The following is a 23,649-nucleotide window of genomic DNA, read 5'->3' on the forward strand; positions in this document are numbered from 1 at the left end:
GTGGATAGGAAGGCCCTATTCCATTTGTTTGAGGAGTCCATAGCCAGGGGGCATAGATTTAGGATGAGGTAGGAGGTTTAGAGGGGATTCGAGGGAAATTTCTTTACTCCCAAAGGGTGGTAGGGATCTGGAACTCACTGCCTGAAACGGTGGTAGAAGCGGATACCCTCATAATATTTAAAAAGTACTTGGATATGCATTTGAAGTGCTGTAACCAACAAGGCAACGGACCAAGAGCCAGAAAGGGGAACTTGGCTGGATGGCTCCTTATCAGCCAGTGCGGTCACAGTTAGCCAAATGGCTTCCTTCTGTGCTGTAAATTTTCATGATTCTACAAGGTTATGACAGGTTTAGATAAGGTAGACAAAGAAATGTTGTTCCCATTAGTTGATGGTACAAGGACTAGGGGACACAGATTTAAGGTTTTGGGCAAGAGATGCAGGGAGGGTCTGAGGAAGAACTTTTTTACGCAGCGAGTGCTAATGACTTGGAATTCGCTGTCTATGAGGGTGGTGGGAGTGGAGGTGATTAATGATTTCAAAAGGAAATTGGATGTGCACTTGAGGGAAATAAATTTGGAGGGCTATGGGGATAGAGCGGTGGTAATGGGACTGATTGGATTGCTCCAGAGAGCTGGCATAGGCTTGATGTGCTGAATGTCTTCCTTCTGTGCTGTAATAACTGTATGACTCTAGGAACAGATAATAGGAGCTTCAGGTGTGACTTGATGAACTGCCCAAAGCAGAGAGGCAAGGGCCTTGAAATGACACATGACATAGAGAATTCTGAGGCAGAGATGAAGATAATGATGAATCCGAATGAACTGAACTGGTCATAAGGAGTTTTGGTCCTGTGATGAATGTGTTAGTCGTGGACTCTTTCAACTGTGCTGGACTCTTTCAACTGTGCTGAGCTAGTTAGTGCTTTCACTTCAATAGTATGTCGAACAGACTAGCTAAAGTGTTATCTAGATTCACTAAGTAGTACAGATTGATGCAAGATTGAGTATAAAAGTACGAATTGCTTTAGGTTTGGTGATGACAACACAATGACGTCACCAGACAGGGTTATAATTCCATGTAAAATAACTGGAGTAAACCATTTTATCAGCACTGATACAGTCTCTAGTGAGATACCTATGCCGTTGAGTAAACCTTCTATGAAAAAGGCACAAATAAAACTTGACGGAGCTTGATAAGGCAATTATTTTTGGAAAGTCAGTAGATGGGCAGTTTACCCAGTCAGGACATTATTGTAAACCCTTAACAAAACCTACTGTTTCGCATCGGAGTTTGATTTGATTTTGATTTAGAGATACAGCACTGAAACAGGCCCTTCGGCCCACCGAGTCTGTGCCGACCATTAACCACCCATTTATACTAATCCTACACTAATCCCATATTCCTACCACATCCTCACCTGTCCCTATATTCCCCTACCACCTACCTATACTAGGGGCAATTTATAAGGGGCAATTTACCTATCAACCTGCTAGTCCTTTGGCTATGGGAGGAAACCGGAGCACCCGGAGAAAACCCATGCAGACACAGGGAGAACTTGCAAACTCCACACAGGCAGTACCCAGAGTTGAACCCGGGTCGCTGGAGCTGTGAGGCTGCAGTGCTAACCACTGCGTCGCCCTTTAGTATTTAGTATTAGACAAATGACTGAAGAGTGACTTCAATGGGTTGTCATGAGTGTTAGACAAGTACTAATGGCATCAGGTAATAAGAATTAGAGAAAAAAAACTGTCTTCAAGTTTCATAGACAATTTGCTCATCTTGCACGATAGAGGTTAAAAACCCTGCTAAAGAATGCAGGTGTGGTTAATGAAGAGTATACACTAATAGAACAGATTAGTGAGAAGTGTGAAATCTATAAATGATGTTGAACGCCAACGTGTCCTATTATAAGCCTTCCATTGGCACGTGACTTTAACAAGGTGGTTGTCATGGATCTAAAGATATGGGACAAAGATGGAAATATTTTCAAAATACATTTGGCAACCAGATTTAGTCTTTCTACAATAATACTTAGTAAAGATAAAAGGGTTATTATAGACAAATCATGGAGAAATGAATAGGGACCAGACTTGGAGCACCAGTGATGTTTCTGACAGATAATGATGGAGAATTTGCCAGTGAAGAGTTCAGAGACATGTGTGAAAACATGAATATTATGCTCATGAATACCATAGCTGCAAGTCCTTTCAGAAATGAACTCTGTGAAAGAAATCATGTGGTGATCGATGAAATGCTGCATAAGATCTTAGCAGATCAACCAGACTGCAAGTTGACAACTGCCTGGCATGGGCAGTTCATGCAAAGAATTCATGCCAGATGGCTGGAGGATATAGTCCCTGTCAACTTTCTGTGGGCGAAATCCCAAATTGTATTCTGTGCTGTGTAATAGTCTTCCTGTTCTAGAAGGTACTACAATTAGCTTTTTTTCTTCACATTTGAATGCTTTACATGTAGGGACACAGGCTTTCATCAAGGCTGAGGACTCTGAGAAAATTTGGAGAGCTGGAAGACACAATATAAGATTATCCGAAACAGAATTTAATTCAGGAGATTTGTTGTATTATAAAAGAGATGGTCATAGGGAATGGAGATATCCTGGTAAGGTAATAGGTTGTGATGGTAATACAGTATTTAACTGTTTGATTGCCATGTTTGATAACATAAAAACATTGGTTCAATAATCATGATGATGGCCAAGAAGCGAAGTCCATGGACTGGCAGAATAGAGTGAAAGAGTGGAGAGGACGAAAGCGCAGTGCAAGTTCTGATGGTGGGTCCGGAAGTGACCCATCAGTAAACAATCACATACTGGAGAAAGAGCCATTGATAGTGCGAGAGGGAGATCTCACAGTACTAGTCCTGACAGACATAAAAGTGCAAACAAAGGCTGTAGCTTGAATAGATTACACAATGAAATAAAGGCCACAGCGTAACAGTCTCTGAACAGAACGAGAAGCAGAAGACCTCATGATCATGAAGCTTTGGTGGCTGCCAATAAACTTGAGGATAAACTAATAACAGAGGCAAAACAAAGGGAATCAGATATTTGGAGAGAGTTTGGAATTCATTCTGAGTTACCAGATAAGGGGCAACCAGCTTTGTCACAAAGTTAGGTTTGTACTGAAAAAGTCCTTGCAGATGGGACTTATAATGCTAAAGCGAGGCTAGTTGCTAGCAGTTTTGAAGAGTGACTGGGTGATACAGATGTTAGAGTGGACTCTATCACAGCTGGAAAAGTAGTCATAGAGTCGTACAGCATAGAAACAGGCCCTTCGGCCCACCGTGTCCATGCCAACCATAATGCCTATCTATACTAATCCCACCTGCCTGCATTAATTCTACATGAATGTGTCTATGGCCTGAATGACGCTCTGGCGGGCAGGGGGGTGGTATTTTTTAGTGAGATCTGTTTTGTTGAAAACAAGTGATATTCAACTAAAAGCAAATCTGCAATGTTTTATTAGCATTATAAAGAGAAACTTTGAGGCATCTTCATGATGCATGTGGATTATTTCTTATGGGGTGGTACTGTGGAATCTGAGTAATGTGTTATATTAATAAGATTAGAGAAGAATTTGAAATTGGGCAGCAGGCTTGTGGGGCTTTTAAATATATTGGTCTGGATATTAAGCAGAGTAGGTCTGGTCTGGAATAACTTTAAATCAACAATCCTATTTAGAGAATGTTACTCCCATTCCAGTTAATTGTACTAAGTCATCACAGAAGGATGGGGTTGAATTTTATGGACCCCTTGGGACAGGAAGGGAGGCGGGCGGGGGGGGGGGGGGGTCATAAAATTGCGTTGGAAATCGGGGGGGGGGGGGGGTGTGGTGGAGTGCCCGCCACCTTCCTGACGCCTTCCAATCTGAGGACGGCCTTCCTACCCAAGGCCAATTGAGGCCTTTAAAATTGGTGACTTCAGGGCTTCTTCCCACCTCCACCTCAATTTAATAGATGGTGGGGCCCACTGCGGCGGGGAGATAAAACCGGTGGCCTCCTAATGGGGTCAGGGATGGTCCCTCCGGCAGTGATTGCTGCCCTCTAGGAAGACCCCCCACCCTCACTTCTTGTATAAGGGTCTGAAAGGGTTAATGTTGAGAACGTGTAAAGAATACCTCCTACCATGATGATGTAAGAGATTACATGTGAGAGAGATGCAGCGTGACTTCAAAGGAGTCACACAGACTGGTGTGAAGCTACACATGGTCATAATGTATAAAGGTTAATGTTCTAAGTATCCAAGACTAAGGAATCTCTCTAAGCTAGACTAACTAAGCATATTAAGGCAGCATACCAAACAAACGTAGAAGCTCACTAACACCTCCTCACCACCCTGTCACCAGGGCGTGCCTGAATGGCCCCGGCAACTCCGACCCCACTTATCTCTCCTGGGGTCTCTGTCGTCCTCGGTACTGCAGAGCCTCCGTCCTACAGAGCTGCCATCCTTCCGATTGGCTGGCAGCTCTAGAGGCAAGTGATTGTCACTTAAAGGGATGGCATCCCTGACAGCAGGCAGTTAATTGGCTGCCCACCACGGAATTGCAAGGGGGTCCAATGGAGGGCTAAGGTGGTGTCTCCTCCCAACTTCTGGCCCACCACTGAGACCCCTGTTGCCAGAATAAAACTCAGCCAATGATGTTCTATCTAAAGAAGAGGCAGAACAATTGAGAAGCTTGATTGGCCATTTGAATCAGTTGGGCACTCAGATGAGACCAAATGCTAGCTTGATGTGTTGGAGTTCAGTACTACGATGAAACACCCTAAAGTGGAGAATGTTTTAAGAGCAAATAAAACATTAAAAAAATTAAACCTGGAAAGAAATGTGCACCTAAGTTCATATCCTTAGGTGACTCAAAGAACATGAAACTAGTCATTTTTAGCAATGCTTCATATGCTAATCTTCCTGATGGGTATTCTAGTGCAGTTGGTTTCATAATATTTCTTATGGTTGAAAATGGGAAATGTCCTTTAGCTTGGGATTAAGAAAATAAAAAGGTTTGTTTAAACTACTTTTGCCACTGAAACACTGGCTCCTGTGGTAGTAGTGGATATGGGATTCTATTTGTCAAATATTTTAAATGAGCTTCTATGCAAGGGGTGCACTGAAGATACTCATTGAATGTTATGCAGATAATTGTTCATTGTGGGATAATGCACACGCTACAAAAAGTGTGAGTGAGAAACGGTTATGGATTGACCTTGCTGGCTTGAAACAAATACTGGAGAGAAAGGAAATCTCTAAAACTAAATGGGTGGCTGCAAGTCATCAACTGTCTGATTTGCTTGTACGAAGAAATTGTTAGGGATCCTATAGAAGGGGTATCTTGCAACGTAATGCTTTGTGCAGAATATGGAAGTTTTTGATTTGACTAGTTTTGAAATTTTGGTTGGGCATAGTAACTTCAATTTTTATTTAAAGAAAAGGGAATCTGTTAACTGTATATTAATTGTGTTTAATTGTATGCAGGTGATGGGTATTAACTGGAGTTTCACTTGAGCACATATAAAGAGACACTTATTGAAACTGTGGTGTGGTTGAGTTAGGAGGTAATGCTTGTAATGTTTCACTCTGTAAATAAATATAGGACTGAGTAAAGATTGGCTCCAGTCTTATCTTTCACTAACTGGCTTTCCAGAATATAACAGTGAGGTGCAAAATGGCAGGGCGGGTGTCAAGTCAGCATGAGATGCATGCAAGGAATGCCCGCGCTATCGCTCTCAAACATGGCGACAGGCAGTGCCAGAAGTGGTCTGGAGTGGCCCCAGCTGTCATTTTTCAACTCAAATGGCTCCCAAACTTTGCAGCTAGGATGTCTTGCTGCAATTATATAAGAGACCACACCAGGAGTACTGTGTACTGTTCAGTCTCCTTATCTTAGGAAGGATATACCTGCCTGAGAGGTGGTGCAACAAAGATTCACTAGTGTTACGACCAGGTGAGCTGTCTTCACCTGGTCTTATTGTAACAGGGTTTAATTTTAAACACACTGTGTTTTGAGCTCCCCATTTTTGTGAATCTGTGTTCAGTTTCCAATTATCAAGCAAATAACTGAGCACGGACAGGCTTTATTTGGTTTAAAGCAGAAAGATGAAATTTATTAAAGTTTAAACTTAACTCTAATACGGTTCACACCTGTGGATATACGACATTCTCATGCTAGCATGCACTAGCGATATAAACATGAAAGAATTGTATACCTGTGAAGATGAAACCATATGGTCTCTTCTAGCTGACAGAGAACACAGGTCACCCAGCTGTCAGACCCAGTATCTTCATTTCTAATTTATCTGGCGTTTTCTAGGTCATTTGCTCTTTTCAGCTTTCCTTTTGCCACAGGTTGGGCTTCTGTATTTTTATGTGGCGGGGAAAGAGAAGAAAGCTACTTTATTCATGCATTTTCTGCATTTGAATGGTTGATTTTTTTCAGTAAACTGAATTTTCTGAAAAAACTTTATTGAAAGTCATTTAAAAGAAATCACAGCCATTTATGTACTATGCAAAATACTACAGACACCATGGGCTTTGCTAGCTGCAATAAATGTTCAGTAATTATTCTGCTCCCTCATTTTTTGGGACACAAATGCAAAGGAATTAATAGTGCTTGCACATATTACAAGACTAATACTGTATTCACTCCTGGTTGGAAATGTTTCCTTCTCCCATGGAAAGCACACATGGAAGGAGTTTGACAAAGGCTCAATGATTGTAACATGAAACAATATGTAGCGATTAGACTTGCCTGAAACAGCACTCACCTATGTTCACTCATCCTTGTATGCATCTATTTTTCCATGGAGCTAATTACAAAATGGTTGCTCAGCATCTGTTCAACATCAGGGATAATTTTAACCTAACTCACTCAGTGAGAAACTGACAGGATTAAATCAGCCAGCTATTTTACACTCAGCTTGATTTTACTTTCATTCTATTTCACTGGAAAGTAAAATTGGATGTGGTGTAAAATGCACTGCCAATCTGATCCTATAAGTTTTCTGCCGGACAGCTTCGGTTAAAATTACTCCCATAGTTGAAGATAAGCTAGTAAACGGTTCTTGGTACTGCACTGTTCGGGGCAATTGCTTGCATTCAATTCTGAATGTTAATGTCGCCAGTTTTCAATGTTGAATTAAAAGTGTGACCAACAGCAGGAAGTGTGCACATATGCTAACAATATAGTTCAGTGTTCGGCATCCAGCATAACACAGTTTTACATGTGGCCATTGATTCGAACTACTAAAAACAATCAGTACTGCATATCAGGCGAGAATGGGGAGGGGAAAAACATTTTGTTTTGGGCAATTGAATTGCACAGGCTTTCATGCTATCTGCAACATTAAGATATCCATAATTAAGAAATTGTGATTGTTTTTATAATTGTTATTTCCCTTCAGTTTCTATGGCTAGTTTTTTTTGCCACTTTGTAACAACTATAAATCTCATTTAGTGAAAGCATGAATTTTAAGTATGAATGACACATTTCTAAAACAGCTCTATTGTATCTTGAAGTGTTGAAGGCCAAAGTATAAAGATTCATAGAATACATACAGACTTTATAACCTGAAATTATTGATCAAGTAAAAGTGTCAAAGAATTTCATTTTTGAGTTTATTCTCAATATTTCAACATGGTGCTGCCTCCCAGTCCCCACGGCAAGCTTACATCCTCATACAAGTCAACAGCAGGGTAATCATAGAATCATAGAAAGTTTAAGGCACAGAAAGAGGCCACTTGGCCCATTGTGCCTGTGCCAGTCGAAAAACGCTCCACCCACTCTAATCCCACTTTCCAGCATTTGGTCTGTAATCCTGCAGATCACGGCACTTGAGATGCGTATCCAGAATTTTTTTGAATGAGTGAGTGTTTCTGCCTCAACTACCCTTTCAGGCAGTGAGTTCCAGACCCCCACCACCCTCTGGCTGAAAACACTTTTCCTCATCTCCCCTCTAATCTTTCTACCAATCACTTTAAATCTATGCCCCCTAGTCACTGACCTCTCTGCTAAGGTAATAGGCCCTTTACCTCCACTTTATCCAGGCCCCTCAAAGTTTTGTACATTTCAATCAGATCTCCCCTCAGCCTTCTCTGTTCCAAGGAGAACAACCCCAGCCTATCCAATCTTTCCTCATAGTTGCATTTTTCCAGTTCTGGCAACATCCTTGTAAATGCCCTCTGTACCCTCTCTGCTGCAATTACATTCTTTCTGTAATGAGGTGACCAGAACTGCACACAGTACTCAAGTTGTGGCCTAAACAATGATTTATACAGTTCCAGCATAACCTCCATGCTCCTATATTCTATACCTCGGCTAATAAAGGAAAGGATTCCATCTTCTTAACCACCTTATCAACCTGTCCTGCTACCTTCAGGGATCTGTGGACATTTACTCCAAGGTCTCTCACTTCCTCTACATCTCTCAGTATTTGCCCATTAATCATGTATTCCTTTGCCTTGTTTGACCTCCCCAAATGCATCACCTCACACTTCTCTGGGTTGAATTGCCACTTTTCTGCTCATCTGACCAGACCATCAATATCTTCCTACAGCTATCCTCCTTGCTATCTACCACACTGCCAACCTTTGTCGTCTGCAAATTCCTGGTTCACATCAGCCAAATGGAGATACACAGGAAATTGGGTTGATTTGTATTTCTCAAAATATGTGTACCTACAGGTGAACAATGACAAACCTTTCCTCTAAAAAAAAAGTACCCCTAGCTGAATAGTAAACAAACGATTGAATTGTAAGGATAGGTACATTTTCTAACTCTTGAGGTTTCCAGAAAAAATTTCTTAAGCACACCGAAGTTCAATGAGAAAGATTGAATGTGAACATAGTAAATGTGATCTTAAAAATGCTCATCAAAAAATCTACACAACAAATGTTAATCCATCTTTAATGCCAAGAACCAAGTGTGTATTTCCAGCAATTGTTGCTTTTATTTCAGATCGCCATAATTTGTAGTTTTTTTCCCTTTTTACTTCAATTATAATAGGATGAGTAACTACAAACTACTTCAGCTTTTAGAAAATGGAAGGTATGGCGATCTTAAAATTTTGCATTTTTTGCTACATCTACCAGAAGCATTTCTAAAAATTCAAATTGAATTTTACACAAAAGCTGACATAATAGCTTCTTTGTCACCCAGAGGTTGTAAATATTGGCACGGATATTTGCTTCAGTTTTACTTATTCATTGTAACCCAAACCCAATAATTTGGCTTGTCAGTTAAATTTACTTTACATAAATTGAGGGTCTTCCAGGTACTTACTTTGAACACAGCAGAGAATGCCTAAAGCTGCTTTGCCTCACAAGCTCAACTTTAAAAACAAAGAAATCTTTAATTTGAAAACATAAAATAACTACATAGTTTGTAAATCTAAAACAGATACTGACAGCAAAATAAGTTAAACTAAATCTGATTAATTTCTTCTGCTAATTTTTGAACAATATCAATTTTGTCTTGAACAAACAATACTGATTATATTTGTACAGAGGGAGGGGGAAGCTAACTTGCTTTTCATGGTATTTTTCATTTCCTCAGGACATCCCAAAATACTTTGCAGTCAATGGAATACTTTTGTGGCGTAGTTACTGTTGTTTAGTAGGCAAATGTCGCAATCAAATTGCAAATAGCAAAGACCCACAAATAACAATGAGATGGATGAACAGTTAATTGGTTTGTTACTGTTAATTGAGGGATGAACGTTAGCCAGGACATCAGAGGAATCCTCTGTTTTTCTTTGAAAAAAAGTGTCATGGAACCTTGGCATCTCTGATAAATCTAGGCTGATGCTCAAGTTCTAAAGTGGGGCTTGAACTCACAACCTTCTTGACTCAGATGAAAGGTCCGAGTGTAATACATCCAAGATTTCTGATGATGCAAAGCGAGGTGGGAAAGTAACCTGTGAGGAGGATGCAAAGAGGTCGCAAAGGGATATAGACCAATTAAGTGATTGGGAAAGTAGGTGGCAGCTGGAGTATAATGTGGGAAATTATTCACTTTGGTAGAGAGAATATCTTCAAGATAGATTTTTGAACATTAACGGGATCAAGGGATATGGGAATAGGGTGGGAAAGTGGAGTTGATGTACAAATTCAGCCATGATCTTACTGAATGGTGGAGCAGGCTTGAGGGGCCACATGGCCTACTCCTGCTCCTATTTATTTTCTTTCTTCTGACCCAGAGAAGAGAGTACAATCATTGAGTCAGCTGACACTTTATACTGCAAGAAAGGTAAATTTATCTCAGTAGCTACAACCATTAACGGAAAGCACTTTAGTCAGCTGGTCATTTTGATTGTATGTTACCATTTGGCAGATACGGTGATATTGCAGTGGTTCTGGTCCAATATTTTTAATGTTTTAGTTTTAATTTTCATCACATGGAGGCTAAATTGGGTTCATTCTGATTTCTCAAGCTGCCTCTCCAATAATATGATATAATACCATAATATGATAGAATATGACCATAATATGATAGAATTTTACATTAAGTTTGAAAGTGATGTAGTTCAATTAGAAACTAGGGTCTTAAATCTAAGCAAAGGAAACAATGAAGGTATGAGAGGCAAATTGGCTATGGTTGATTGGGAAACTATGTTAAAAGGTATGACGTTAGACAGGTAATGGATAACATTTAAAGAACTAATACATAGTTTACAACAAATATACATTTCTTTAATGCACAAAAACCCAGCAAGGAAAGTGTTCCAACTATGGCTAACAAAAGAGATCAAGGATTGTATAAGAGCAAAGGAAGAGGCTTATAAAGTTGCCCAAAAAATTGGTAAGCCTGACAATTGGGAGCATTTCAGAATTCTGCAAAGGAGGACTAAGAAAAAGATTGAGAAATGGAAAATAGAATTTGAGAGTAAGCTAGCGAGAAACATAAAAACGGACTGTAAAAGCTTCTAAAGGTATGTAAAAAGGAAAAGATTAGCAAAGACAAATGTGGGTCCATTACAAGCGGAGTCAGGAGAATTTATAGTGGGGAATAAGGAAATAGCAGAGAAACTAAACACATATCTCGTGTCTGTCTTCATGGAGGAAAATACTAAAAACCTCCCATAAATAATGGAGAATCAAGGGACTAGTGTAAACGAGGAAATGCAAAATATTAATATTAGTTTAAAAAAAAGTACTAGAAAAATTAATGAGGCTTAAACTAGATAAATCCCTTGGACCTGATGATCTACATCCCAGCGTGTTGAAAGAAGTGGCTGTCGCAATAGTATATGTATTGGTGGTCATCTTTCAAAATTCTATAGACTCTGGAATGGTTCCTGCAGATTGGAAGGTGGCAAATGTAATCCCACTATTTAAGAAAGGAGGGAGAGAGAAAACAGGGAACTACAGACCTGTTAGCCTTACATCAGTTGAAGGGAAAAATGCTAGAATCTATAATAAAGGATGTGATAACAGGACACTTAGAAAATAATGGTAGGATTAGGCAGAGTCAACATGGATTTATGAAAGGGAAATCATGGTTAAATGTTTAACAAACCTGTTGGGAGTTTTTTGAGGATGTAACTAGCAGAATGGATAAGGGGGAAACAGTGGGTGTGGTATATTTAGATTTTCAGAAAGCTTCTGATAAAGGTTCCACACAAGAGGTTGGTAAACAAAATTACAGGATGGGGGGGAATATATTGGCATAGATTGAGAACTGGTTAATGGACAGAAAACAGAGGGTAGGAATAAATGGGTCATTTCCAGATTGGCAGGCTGTGTCTAGTAGGGTACAGCAAGGATCAGTGCTTGGGCCCCAGCTATTTACAATCTATATTGATTTGGATGTGGGGATTAAATGTAATATTTCCAAGCTTGCAGATGACACAAAACTAGGTGGAAATGTGAGGAGGATGCAAAGATGCTTCAAGGGGATTTGGAGAGGCTAAGCAAGTGGGCAAAAATTTGGCAGACAGAATACAATGTGGAGAAATGTGAAGTTATCCCCTTTGGTAGGAAAAACAGAAATACAGAGTATTTCTTAAATGGTGAGAGGCTGGGAAGTGTTGAATTTCAAAGGGACTTGGGTGTCCTTATTCATGAGTCACTGAAAGCTGACATGCAAGTCCAGCAAGCAATTAAGAAGGAAAACTGCATGTTGGCCTTCATTACAAAAGGATTTGAGTATAAGAGTAAAGACGTCTTACTGCAATTATAGAGAGACTTGGTGAGACCACACCTGGAGTAATGAATGCAGTTTTGGTCTCCTTACCTAAGGAAAGATATACTTGCCATAGAGGGAGTGCAACGATGGTTCACCAAACTAATTCCTGGGATGCAGGGATTGTCTTATGAGAAAAAATTAAATAGACTGGGTCTTTATTTTCTGGAGTTTAGAATAATGAGAGGTGATCTCATTCAAACATACAAAAGTCTTACAGGGCTCGACAGGGTTGATGCAGGAAGGATGTTTCCCCTGGCTGGGGAGTCAGGAACCAGGGGATACAGTCTCAGAATAAGGTGCAGGCCATTTAGGACTGAGATGAGGAGGAATTTCTTCACTCAGAGTGTGGTGAATCTTTGGAATTCTCTGCCTCAGAGGGCTGTGAAGGCTCCGGTATTGAGTATGTTCAAGACTGAGATCAATAGATTTCTACATATTAAAAACATCAAGGGTTACGGGGATAGAGCAGGAAAATGGTGTTGAAGTAGAAGATCAGCCATGATCTCACTGAATGGCAGAGTGGGCTGAAATAGCTGAATGGCCTACTCCTGCATCTGTTTTTGATGTTCTTATGTTCAATGGTAGCAATATCAAGTATTAAGAAACAAGGACAGAAAACAGTAAGGTTCCAATTCATCATAAATTATTTTAAACGGCATAATTTTAAAAAGAGTAAGTGAGATCCATTTTAGCATGCTCGTAAATGTAGAAGTTATTTTCCATGGATGAACAAAGGTTTCTCCTGTATGATGTCTTTAAGCGATGTATGTGACTATGTTCAGAAAAGTCTGAACCTGGATCTTAGAGGGCATTGACCTACCACAGAAAGCCGTTTAGCAACAATTGGCAATCTCGCTAAATGCGGCTTCAACCGCCATTACTGGCAACCTGGTACAGTTGTCGAGGACCATTCATGTAAAGAATATAATTCCTGATTTTGTCTTAAATTTGCCCTTCACAACTCTAAACCTGTGCTGTCACACTACAGATGAATGCATTAGAATTCCAATTACTACTTGTTGAAGTGATCACATTCTAAAAGATTAAAAGCCACCATAATGCAGCAGCACAATATTCACCAAAGGTTTTCTTTTTCACATAAAATAAGCTTGTTTATTAGATTTCTGAGATCCTAATCATTTGTTGTCTTACTGGGCAGTGGCTCTGGCATCAATACTACTAAGAATTGCAAACCTGCTTAACCAGCAGCAATCTTTGTTAGCAAAGCTCAGTCTATTCACAGAGTTATTTAATTTTAAGATTGGCACATAACTTGTGTTTTTTTTTAGTTACAGACATGCAACCCAGAGTAAGAACATAACTGAAGTCAGCAGCAAGCCACTTTGAAATAATAGTAGTGGCATAATTTTCTTATAAAACTATTAATGTAGACTTATAAACTCTTCTATTGTAACACATCTTTTTAAAAAAATTCTAGGTATTAGCAAGACTGAGAACATTGAATTAAGTATGTACTCAATTAAATGTTTACGCTATGACTTGCAGAAACCTGGTGAACCATCAGAGATTCACTCAATATTCTCCATGGTAACTGACAAATGAACATTCAACTCCACTTGGCTTTCTGAAATGTAATTCTATAATTTAAGATATATATACAAATCCACAAGTACAGATTGATTGGAGATACTGATTGTAGCTCACCCCTCCTGTACACACCCTATGCAAAAGCTGTATGTGTATTTTAAAAAATATTTTTAATTAAAAAGGCTGCATTGAGGATGCAGCAGGATTGAGTGGAAGGGGAAATGTTTGTTTGAAAGATCACCTTGTTTATTCCGCAATACATCTTTAACAGTACTGGCATGAAAGAATTCCTGGTTAAAGCTGGCATAGATTCTGCACATATAATTTGGCTACTTTTGTTGATCAAATGAAGATTGTATTTCAATTTCAAATCCCACCTCTTGAAAATATGTCAAGTATATCTTATAGGCGTAAAGGTAATAAAAAGCCACAGTTTCCCCATTCAAGTTCTTTTTAAATGAACAGTGATGTTTGCACTCATTTAGTTGGAGGTCAAGGCCAAAGAACTTTTCCACTTTTGGGCACCCAGGGCTGAATTTTGTGCCCACAATGGGGCTTCCAGCACGAGGCCGAAAATCCACCTCAGCCAGCTGGAGCCCCTTCACGGCACAATTCTATGGTGCTGGGCCAATTAACAGACCAGCGCCGGGATCCCTGTCCCTTTAAAGACAGGGATTCCACCTCCAAGAGCTGCCAGCCAATCATAGGGCCGGCAGCTCAGAAGTATTGTCATTGCCACCGGGAGTGGTGGCCGCTGCCAGTAATCTAGAGGCTTTGGACCCAGGCCCAGCACTGGAAACCCAGACCTCAGGTAAATGAGGCGGGGTCATGGCTCAGTCCGGAAGGCCCTGGCGATGGGGTGGCGAGGAAGGTTGGGCATTGAATACAGGGGGAAGCGGTACAGGGAAATGTTTTACTTGCTGGCGAGGTCCCTCCGTGGTCCACAGATTGCTCACAGAGGAGGGACCCCTTACCCACCCAGCCCCCCCCACACCCCCCCTCCTGCCCCCCCCACAAGCTGGTAGGGAGGTTGCCTCGTTTTACTGGGCGATCTTCCCGTGTGGCAGAGGCTTTCCGCCACTGGTTAAATCCCAGAGGCAGCAGGAAGAGGCCCCTAAGGGGATTTTAATAGGCCTCTCAAGGGCCTCAATTGGCCTCTGGGCAGGTAGGCCGTCTTCCTCCTATCCCACCCCTGACAAAATTGCATTGTGACGAGGAGGCGACGGGCCCTCTGCCCCCCTTCACAATTCTATGGCCTCCCCCACCATCTCCAAATCCGTCTCAGGGGAGCCCATAAAATTCAGCCCCAGTGTCTGGCATATTAATATATTATGATGAAGTGTAAAGCTTCCTCAACACTACCCCAAACAATGTGCCTAAATCCTTCAGAGAAGTTCTCCAAATTGCACCAGCATAACATTTCTACTTCCTAAAGCCAGCTATCTGAGTGGCTTCTGCAAGTGACATTGGCAACTTAGCGGCAATGTAATATGAGAGTAATATAGCGTCATTGGCTGGGATTTTACGATGGGCGGATAGGGGCTGGCCACTGACGTAAAAGGTGGTGTTCTGTATTTTACGGGTCCCCAGGCTTTAATTGCCGCCTCATTGAGCTGCCGGCCAATTAGTGGGCTGGCAGCTGTTAGTCCCAGCAGCGCCACTGGGAGCCGTGGTCACTGCTGGGACTGCAGCCCAGCATGAAGAGAAAATGCCTGGGAGCCGGGAGGGAAGGTAAGTTTTGGTTGCCTCGCCGGGGGTAATCGATCAGTCCCGGCGAGGCAAGGGTGGCCGATTGGGGGGGGAAGTGTTTTGGATGCTGGAGCTGGTTGGGGTAGTGGGGGCAGCCCTCCATCGGACATCCTGTGCCTGATGATCAGGGCCCCTCGCGGGATGATCGGCAGCCGCCTGGTTTTTCCAGGCAGCTTTTCTCGGCTCCAGGACACCCACTTGCCACGCGTCAAATCCGCGTGGAGGCGGGTGAAGGCCCTTAAGTGGCCATTAAGTGGCCACTTGAAGGCCTTGATTGGCCTGGGGCGGGCCGGCCATTTCCCCACCCCTCCACCTTATGTAAAGGGCGGCGGAGGCGAGAGTGGGTCAGGAAAGCCTTCCACTCCATTTTAAATTCCGGCCATAGATTTAGTCAGTGCTGATGACTGAGCCTTTTGCTTAGGAGTAGCATTCCTGTTTCTGAGTCAAATAGTACAGGGTGCAAATCCCGCTCCTGATAGTCCCAGTGAGTAGAGACCAGAGCCCCTGCTCTGAATATCAAGCAGGCAATACCCTTCAATGTTTGGTTTGTGGGAGACAATAAAACCCTCCCACTGTATAGGACTAACCATCCTATCAGCCGGTATAAAGGTGGCTACGGCCATGGAGGAAGCGATCATGTCACGGCCTTTCAGACTGTTAATCAGCCTATGAATCCTTCCACTACTTCACACTATTCTCCAGAAGAGTGTGACAATAGAAAAAACAAAAATGCGGTTTTGATCAAATTCAAATGTAATTCATACAAAATTTTGCAGTATACATGTGGGCAACAGGACTTCAAAGTGTGTGAGTACTTTGAGATTTCTCAATTTGCTGGAATATCTTCTTTACATTCCTTGTTGTGAAATAAAACAGAAATCAAATTCATTTTAATAAATAAGCAAAATACTGTGGATGCTGGAAATCTGCAATTAAAAGCAGAAAATACTGGAAACACTCAAAATGCAAAGAAGCTTGCATAAATGAATTATCAAGAGATTTCAAATGCAGCAGAAACAATATTTGTTAATTATTTTTTCTCATCAAAATGGGTGAGGTTAATGCTGAAAAAAAAGAAATATTTTTTCACTGAGTAGCACTTATCAGCATTTAGCATTCCAATGTCAAGTTTAGCATAGGCAGATGGAAAAAACTCTCCCTGCAAGGTGTTTTAACACCAATTTCAGAAAAGTATTGCACTAGTGTGAATTTTTCCATTTGGCATACTGGACATTCTTTTGAATGCAATAAAAACAGAAAATGCTGGAAATACTCAATAGGTCTGGCAGCATCTGTGGAGAGAAAAACAGTGTTAACTTTTCAGGTCTGTGACCTGTCATCAGAATAGGCCTTTGCTAATAACAGTCTGTGACTGAATCCTGTTTCTAGGCAATGTGCACTCCAGTCATTACTCTCCCTCTGCATTGTATTGGAAGGTGGGAAATTGAGTTGCTATTTGGGATGAGAGAATGACTTTCCAAGGCACCTGCCAATTGACTAATTTTGCCATCAAGAGTGTATAAACCTTTTCTTAGGAAGCTGCGCATTCAGAACTTTCTAATTCTATTTCATGATTAAGCGATAAGTTAGTGTGTAGAAATCACATGTTGAGTCATTCTCATGAGATTTCAGACTCAGTAGGGTTAACTTAACTTGCTGAGATCGAAATGAATGGCATGGTAGCGACCACAAAATGGGTTTGATATATTTTTTGCCCCCTTAATACTGATGCTGGAGCCAGCCCCATTTTTACAAGAGCCTACCACTGGGCAGATAAAACGCCTGCCCTGTTTCAATCAATAGACCCGAACTCGAGGTCCTGTATAGTACATAGGACCACAACTGTCATTTTAGGACAGAACCAGTCAGAGCATGCACTGTTCACTTTCCAACCAGCTTTACTGGCAATGCAGCCAAAAGGACCCTAGTACAGTAAGTTTTAAATTATTTTTGTGAAGCTGGGAGGGCCAGGAATGTTCCTCCGGACATCTCAAAATAACCTGGGCCACTGCCACCTGGACACTATCCCCCAACACTCCCCCACAATCAGAAACGTCCTCAGTAGCTACCTTGCTGCTGGCCAGGTGGCTCCTGGACCACTCAATAATGCACAAGCCTGAATCCAGCGAGTTGCACCAGGACGCCTGTTTGGGCATTCGGGTCTATTTAAACAAGGCCTGGCCTCAAAATGGCGCCAGCTGTTTTTTTTTTACTGGAACTGGTGAGGAGGTAGGCAATGTTAAAATTCTGCACCAGAGTGTGTAGATCCGTAAATGTGAATACACATTTTACCACTTGTTACGATTATCTGGTTCAAGGTTTATATTAATTTTCTAGAGGCAACTTTTAATTTGGGAATTGATTTTTTTTAATGCAGGACAAATGAAAAGATCTGGTTTGAGAAGTTGGCAAACATGCCGAGGGTGGTTACATATCAAGAGGTGGTCCATGTTTATTTAGTAAGGTCATACTGGGAAGTGTAAAGACCCTATACAATGGGAAGCCCTCTTAACTTGTTGATGGAGATGGTGTGTCTGCAGTTACCTCAGTCAGGGGTTTAAATTATTCATATGATTTCCCAGAAGAGAAGATTTGGAGTTGGAAATAATTAGTTTAAATTGCTATCTGGGAAATACCACATTGCTATGGAGAAAGATGATGCAGGGAGTGTCTGTTCGGTTTTTGATCTGTGTGCTTGCTGACACAATCAGTCAGTTGGCTTTTGGACATGCAGTTGGCTTTTGCACAAGCGGTTGGCTTCAGATAAGCAGTTGGCTTTTGGAAGTCAGTTGGACTCAGGAGAAAAGAGGCCATCAAGAACCAGGGGTGTTTCTGTTTTGAGGGGAGGCCCGTGCTCAAGCTGGGAAGTCCAGATTCTGGAAGTGATCTCATACCTCTGAAATCAGCTGAGAAACTAAGGAAATCAAAGTGACTTCCGAAGAGCTGTGGTACACATTGGATTGGTCCCAGGAGAAGTGAACAAACCTCCAAGATCCTGTAACGTATAGTGAAATTCGTGGGGTGGGAATAAGAGTTGAAAAGGACTGTTCTGTGAGATTTAGAGTTTGAAGTATATGATTCATGTTCTGTTAAAATTTGAAGTTTAAAATATAAGTGTTTCCAAGTTGTAGTGTTAAGTTAGTAGTGTTTTGCTTTGTTTAACTCATGTACAGTAAAGTTTTTGTTTGAACGTGAAATCGTGTGGCGTAATTCTTTCAGTTATAACTGGTGTCAGGCAAACCCCGCCACCTACCAAGACTGAGGCACACATTATTTCGTCACATGAACATTAAAACTTAAAAATTGCAAGTTCCTGACTGGAAAGACATTTGCATAGTACCAGACAATGTGGAAACAAGGGAGCCAGTCCCTGCCCCCAATACACAGAAAGAGACCTGGTCAAACCAGTTGGTCACATGACCACCTGCTGGCCAACTAGGGGAGTTTTAAACTGGAAAAACAGATTTTGAATTCAGAACGCCATGTACTCTTGGACTGAGAACATCTCCTTTCCTGTCTGCCTGCTTCCATCTCCTTCCCATGGAAGTGAGTCTTGTGAAAACAAGTGAAACTCAGAAGAAAAAAAGTTTCCCATGTGAACAAGGTTTTAAGAAGACTACTGAGCCCCAATGAAACGCAAGACCATATCTTCAAGGACTACTGTAAGTTCGAGAAACAATAACAAGATATTGCCTCAAACTGTTCTACTTATCTTTTCTTCTGCTCTTTTCTGTCCCTACTTGCATGTATGTATCACACGTGCATGCCAGCATGGGCGCGTCGTATATCCACAGGCTTTAACCGCATTAGAGTTTAAGGTTTAATAAATTTCATCTTTCTTCTTTAAACCAAAGAAAGCCTGTTTGTGCTCATTTCTTTGCCTTATAATTGGAAAGCTGTGAACAAGGATTCACAAAGGGGGAGCTCAAAACATAATGTTTAAAGTTAAACCCTGTTACAATAAGACCAGATGAAGATAGTAACAGACCCCTAGACATATTTTGCACCTGGTCGTAACACTGGGAATTCGACTTTCTCTTTTTAAATGTTAATGATCCCTAACGGAATCGTGCCACACTCCATTGTAGAGCAGTGCACTGACGTAACTAATTTGAAGTACCTTGTACATTCTTAATTATGGGTCTGATTTACAATTCTTTGAGAAATAACATTTTCTACCATAAATACTATTTGACATTTAGACAATGCAATGTTTGTTCAGAAAATGATGTGTTTTATATAGTTTTTCCATCACTTTCACTCATGAATAATATTACATACAATATGCCAAAGCTTTCATTTTATCATCCTGCAAATCTAGGTTCTGTTGACAAAATCATTGAAAGTACAAAGCTATCACCGAATTCATTTTTAAAAGACTTTTAGAACAGCGACAAATTAATCAGCAAAGACCGTCATCATATTCAGTAGCAAAGAAACTGAAAGATCAAGTAATCTACACTTCACACTATACAAAACTTACTTTTAATAGAGAAAAGGTTTTGATAGTGGGTAAAATATTCCAACTTTTCATCTCTGCAGTCTTCCCTGTTTAAATTTGGCATATGTAAGCATCAGGCATAATATAACAGCAATATGTCTCACACATTTGAATTACTTGGTCACCACAATCAAGCCCAATCAGAAGCTTAGCAGGATTTAAAAGAACTACATACTAGATGCACAGTCTGTTTAAAAAAAAACAAGCACATTGGCAGAAGCAATAGTAACAACAAAACAAAACTAACCTGTATCCACCATAACAAATGTGTTCTCGGCTGAACTGTCTCCTGCTACATCATTCCATGTTTTTGGAGGAGGTGTTGGTTTGACTGGAATTTTAAGCGGATAGTTCTCTGTAGTTGGAACGTCAGATGACTTTTGCAATAGCTCAACTGTTGTTTGTGGAAAATTGTAATTTGTTTGACTGATAGTTGTGTTTGAAGCGTCTTGTCCACCGGTTGAGTTTTTACCTTCTTCAGTTGGATCACTTGGATCTCCAGGTAACATCTCTGATTCAGTCTTATTCTGTGTCTCAGTAGTTGTTGCAGTTACAACGTTCTCCCCTTTCTCTACTATATCTTTCCTTGAACTGTTTTCTTCTTTTTCCTCTTTGTCTCCTTCTCCTTCTTCTCCCTCTCCTTTCTCACCCTCATTTTCTTTCTTTTCATTTTCACCTTCTGCCTCATCATTTTTGTTAACAGCAGAACCACCCTCTGAGCCTGGGGATGACAATGCTTCAGTTGTTGAAACAACAGGTCTCACTCGATGTTTTGTGGTTGAAGCGACAGAGGGAAGGCGTGGAGGCCACACAGTACTAGGAAAGGAAGGAACACCACCACCACCAAACCCAAGGCTTGCAAGCAAGGTACTTGTTAGCACGGATGCCACAGTAGTCTGGCTTCCACTGGATGAAGGGCCCATGCCAGTTGCCATGGAAACAAAGGGCAAAGTAAGACCAGAAGAAGTCCAAGTAGATGACCCAGAACTGATTGGTGCCATATCAGCTGAAGAAGCAGGAGAGGCTGTAGGCTTCAGTGTAGTACCAGAGGAATATGAAGGGGGAAAAAAAACAATAAATACAGTGTAAGTAGAAATATTGGACATACTACCTTGGTTCTCATTATTAGAGGAACTTCTAAAAGAAGCTTTAACTTCTAGAGTTCTTTCATTATCTCCAAAATCTTCCTTTTCATGCTCATTAGAATATTTTGTCCCTTCTCCACCAGGAATTCTACTTTCCTTAACATTCTGCTTAAACAAGAACAAAGAACAAAGAAAATTACAGCACAGGAACAGGCCCTTCGGCCCTCCAAGCCTACGCCGATCCAAATCCTCTATCTAAACCTGTCGCCTATTTTCTAAGGGTCTGTATCTCTTTACTTCCTGCCCATTCATGTATCTGTCTAGATACATCTTAAAAGACGCTATCGTGCCCGCGTCTACCACCTCCGCTGGCAATGCGTTCCATGCACCCACCACCCTCTGCGTAAAGAAATTTCCACGCATATGCCCCCTAAACTTTTCCCCTTTCACTTTGAACTCGTGTCCCCTTGTAATTGAATCCCCCACTCTGGGAAAAAGCTTCTTGCTATCCACTCTGTCTATACCTCTCATGATTTTGTACACCTCAATCAGGTCCCCCCTCAACCTCCGTCTTTCTAATGAAAATAATCCTAATCTACTCAACCTCCCTTCAGAGCTAGCGCCCTCCATACCAGGCAACATCCTGGTGAATCTCCTCTGCACCCTCTCCAAAGCATCCACATCCTTTTGGTAATGTGGCGACCAGAACTGCACGCAGTATTCCAAATGTGGCCGAACCAAAGTCCTATACAACTGTAACATGACCTGCCAACTCTTGTTCTCAATACCCCGTCCGATGAAGGAAAGCATGCCGTATGCCTTCTTGACCACTCTATTGACCTGCGTTGCCACCTTCAGGGAACAATGGACCTGAACACCCAAATCTCTCTGTACATCAATTTTCCCCAGGACTTTTCCATTTACTGTATAGTTCACTCTTGAATTGGATCTTCCAAAATGCATCACCTCGCATTTGCCCTGATTGAACTCCATCTGCCATTTCTCTGCCCAACTCTCCAGTCTATCTATATTCTGCTGTATTCTCTGACAGTCCCCTTCAGTATCTGCTACTCCACCAATCTTAGTGTCGTCTGCAAACTTGCTAATCAGACCACCTATACTTTCCTCCAAATCATTTATGTACATCACAAACAACAGCGGTCCCAGCATGGATCCCTGTGGAACACCACTGGTCACACGTCTCCATTATGAGAAACTCCCTTCCACTGCTACTCTCTGTCTCCTGTTGCCCAGCCAGTTCTTTAACCATCTAGCTAGTACACCTTGGACCCCATGCGCCTTCACTTTCTCCATCAGCCTACCATGGGGAACCTTATCAAACGCCTTACTGAAGTCCATGTATATGACATCTACAGCCCTTCCCTCATCAATCAACTTTGTCACTTCCTCAAAGAATTCTATTAAGTTGGTAAGACATGACCTTCCCTGCACAAAACCATGTTGCCTATCACTGATAAGCCCATTTTCTTCCAGATGGGAATAGATCCTATCCCTCAGTATCTTCTCCAGCAGCTTCCCTACCACTGACGTCAGGCTCACCGGTCTATAATTACCTGGATTATCCCCGCTACCCTTCTTAAACAAGGGGACAACATTAGCAATTCTCCAGTCCTCCGGGACCTCACCCGTGTTTAAGGATGTTGCAAAGATATCTGTTAAGGCCCCAACTAATTCCTCTCTCGCTTCCCACAGTAACCTGGGATAGATTCCATCCGGACCTGGGGACTTGTCCACCTTAATGCCTTTTAGAATACCCAACACTTCCTCCCTCCTTATGCCGAGACAGACATAATTACACAAGTTTCCCATTATACCTATGTTTCCTTTCAGATCCTTCATTTGTGGTTCCGTTTACTTTTTCAACTCTGTATTAATATCAGAGCAATTTCTCTAATGTTGTATCAGTTTTTTTAAAATCATAATTCCCTTTGAAATGGAAATTTAGAATATACTTACAAAGAAGAAAAATAATATTAAATAGAATACAGTCTAAGACATACGAACACTTCACATTACTCCTCCTTCCCTCGGTTCACAATAAAATTCAGGTCAAAAGAATTGTCACAGCAAAGGTATTTTACAATTTTCAATATCATACCATTTAAATTCCCATTTTGGGAATCAACTAATTAAAAAAAAATTAAAATCAGCAGTAATACTAAGAGCAGTATGATAATAATAAACTATAACCTATTCATTCCAGCCTCATTCTTTGAAAAAAATCCATCACATTGTAAGTGGTTTGAAAGAGGCAGACACCAAGTCAGTACTGAGCTTATAGATGAGAAGGTAATAAATGCATATGTGGAATATCACAGATCTATTTTCCTCATATTTAGCAAAGTCAATCAGAATGACAACAGCATTATGAATTCTTATTCTTTAAAAGTTGTACAAGATTGTCCCTTTTTAAATTCCCATATCATAAAAACAGCAGTGTGATATTGGCGTGGACCTGCGATTCCTTAAGGTTAGCCCCACTCACTGGCTGGGATTTTACATTGCTCCCGACATCAGACTCTATGGCGTGTGGTGGGGACTGGGGGAGG

General features: G+C 41.2%; 1 protein-coding gene across 1 annotated transcript in view; it reads right to left on the reverse strand.

Moving 5' to 3' along the window:
• LOC137380054 (receptor-type tyrosine-protein phosphatase gamma-like) overlaps positions 1 to 23,649 on the reverse strand; it is an 870,349-nt gene that overhangs the window by 130,493 nt on the left and 716,207 nt on the right. The window contains exon 12 of the mRNA XM_068051600.1: positions 20,242 to 21,025. Coding sequence (XP_067907701.1) covers positions 20,242 to 21,025 — 784 coding nt within the window. The remainder of the gene's footprint in view (positions 1 to 20,241; positions 21,026 to 23,649) is intronic.

Source organism: Heterodontus francisci, chromosome 19 (genome assembly GCF_036365525.1).
Source record: "Heterodontus francisci isolate sHetFra1 chromosome 19, sHetFra1.hap1, whole genome shotgun sequence".
NCBI classification, from domain to species: Eukaryota; Metazoa; Chordata; class Chondrichthyes; order Heterodontiformes; family Heterodontidae; genus Heterodontus; species Heterodontus francisci.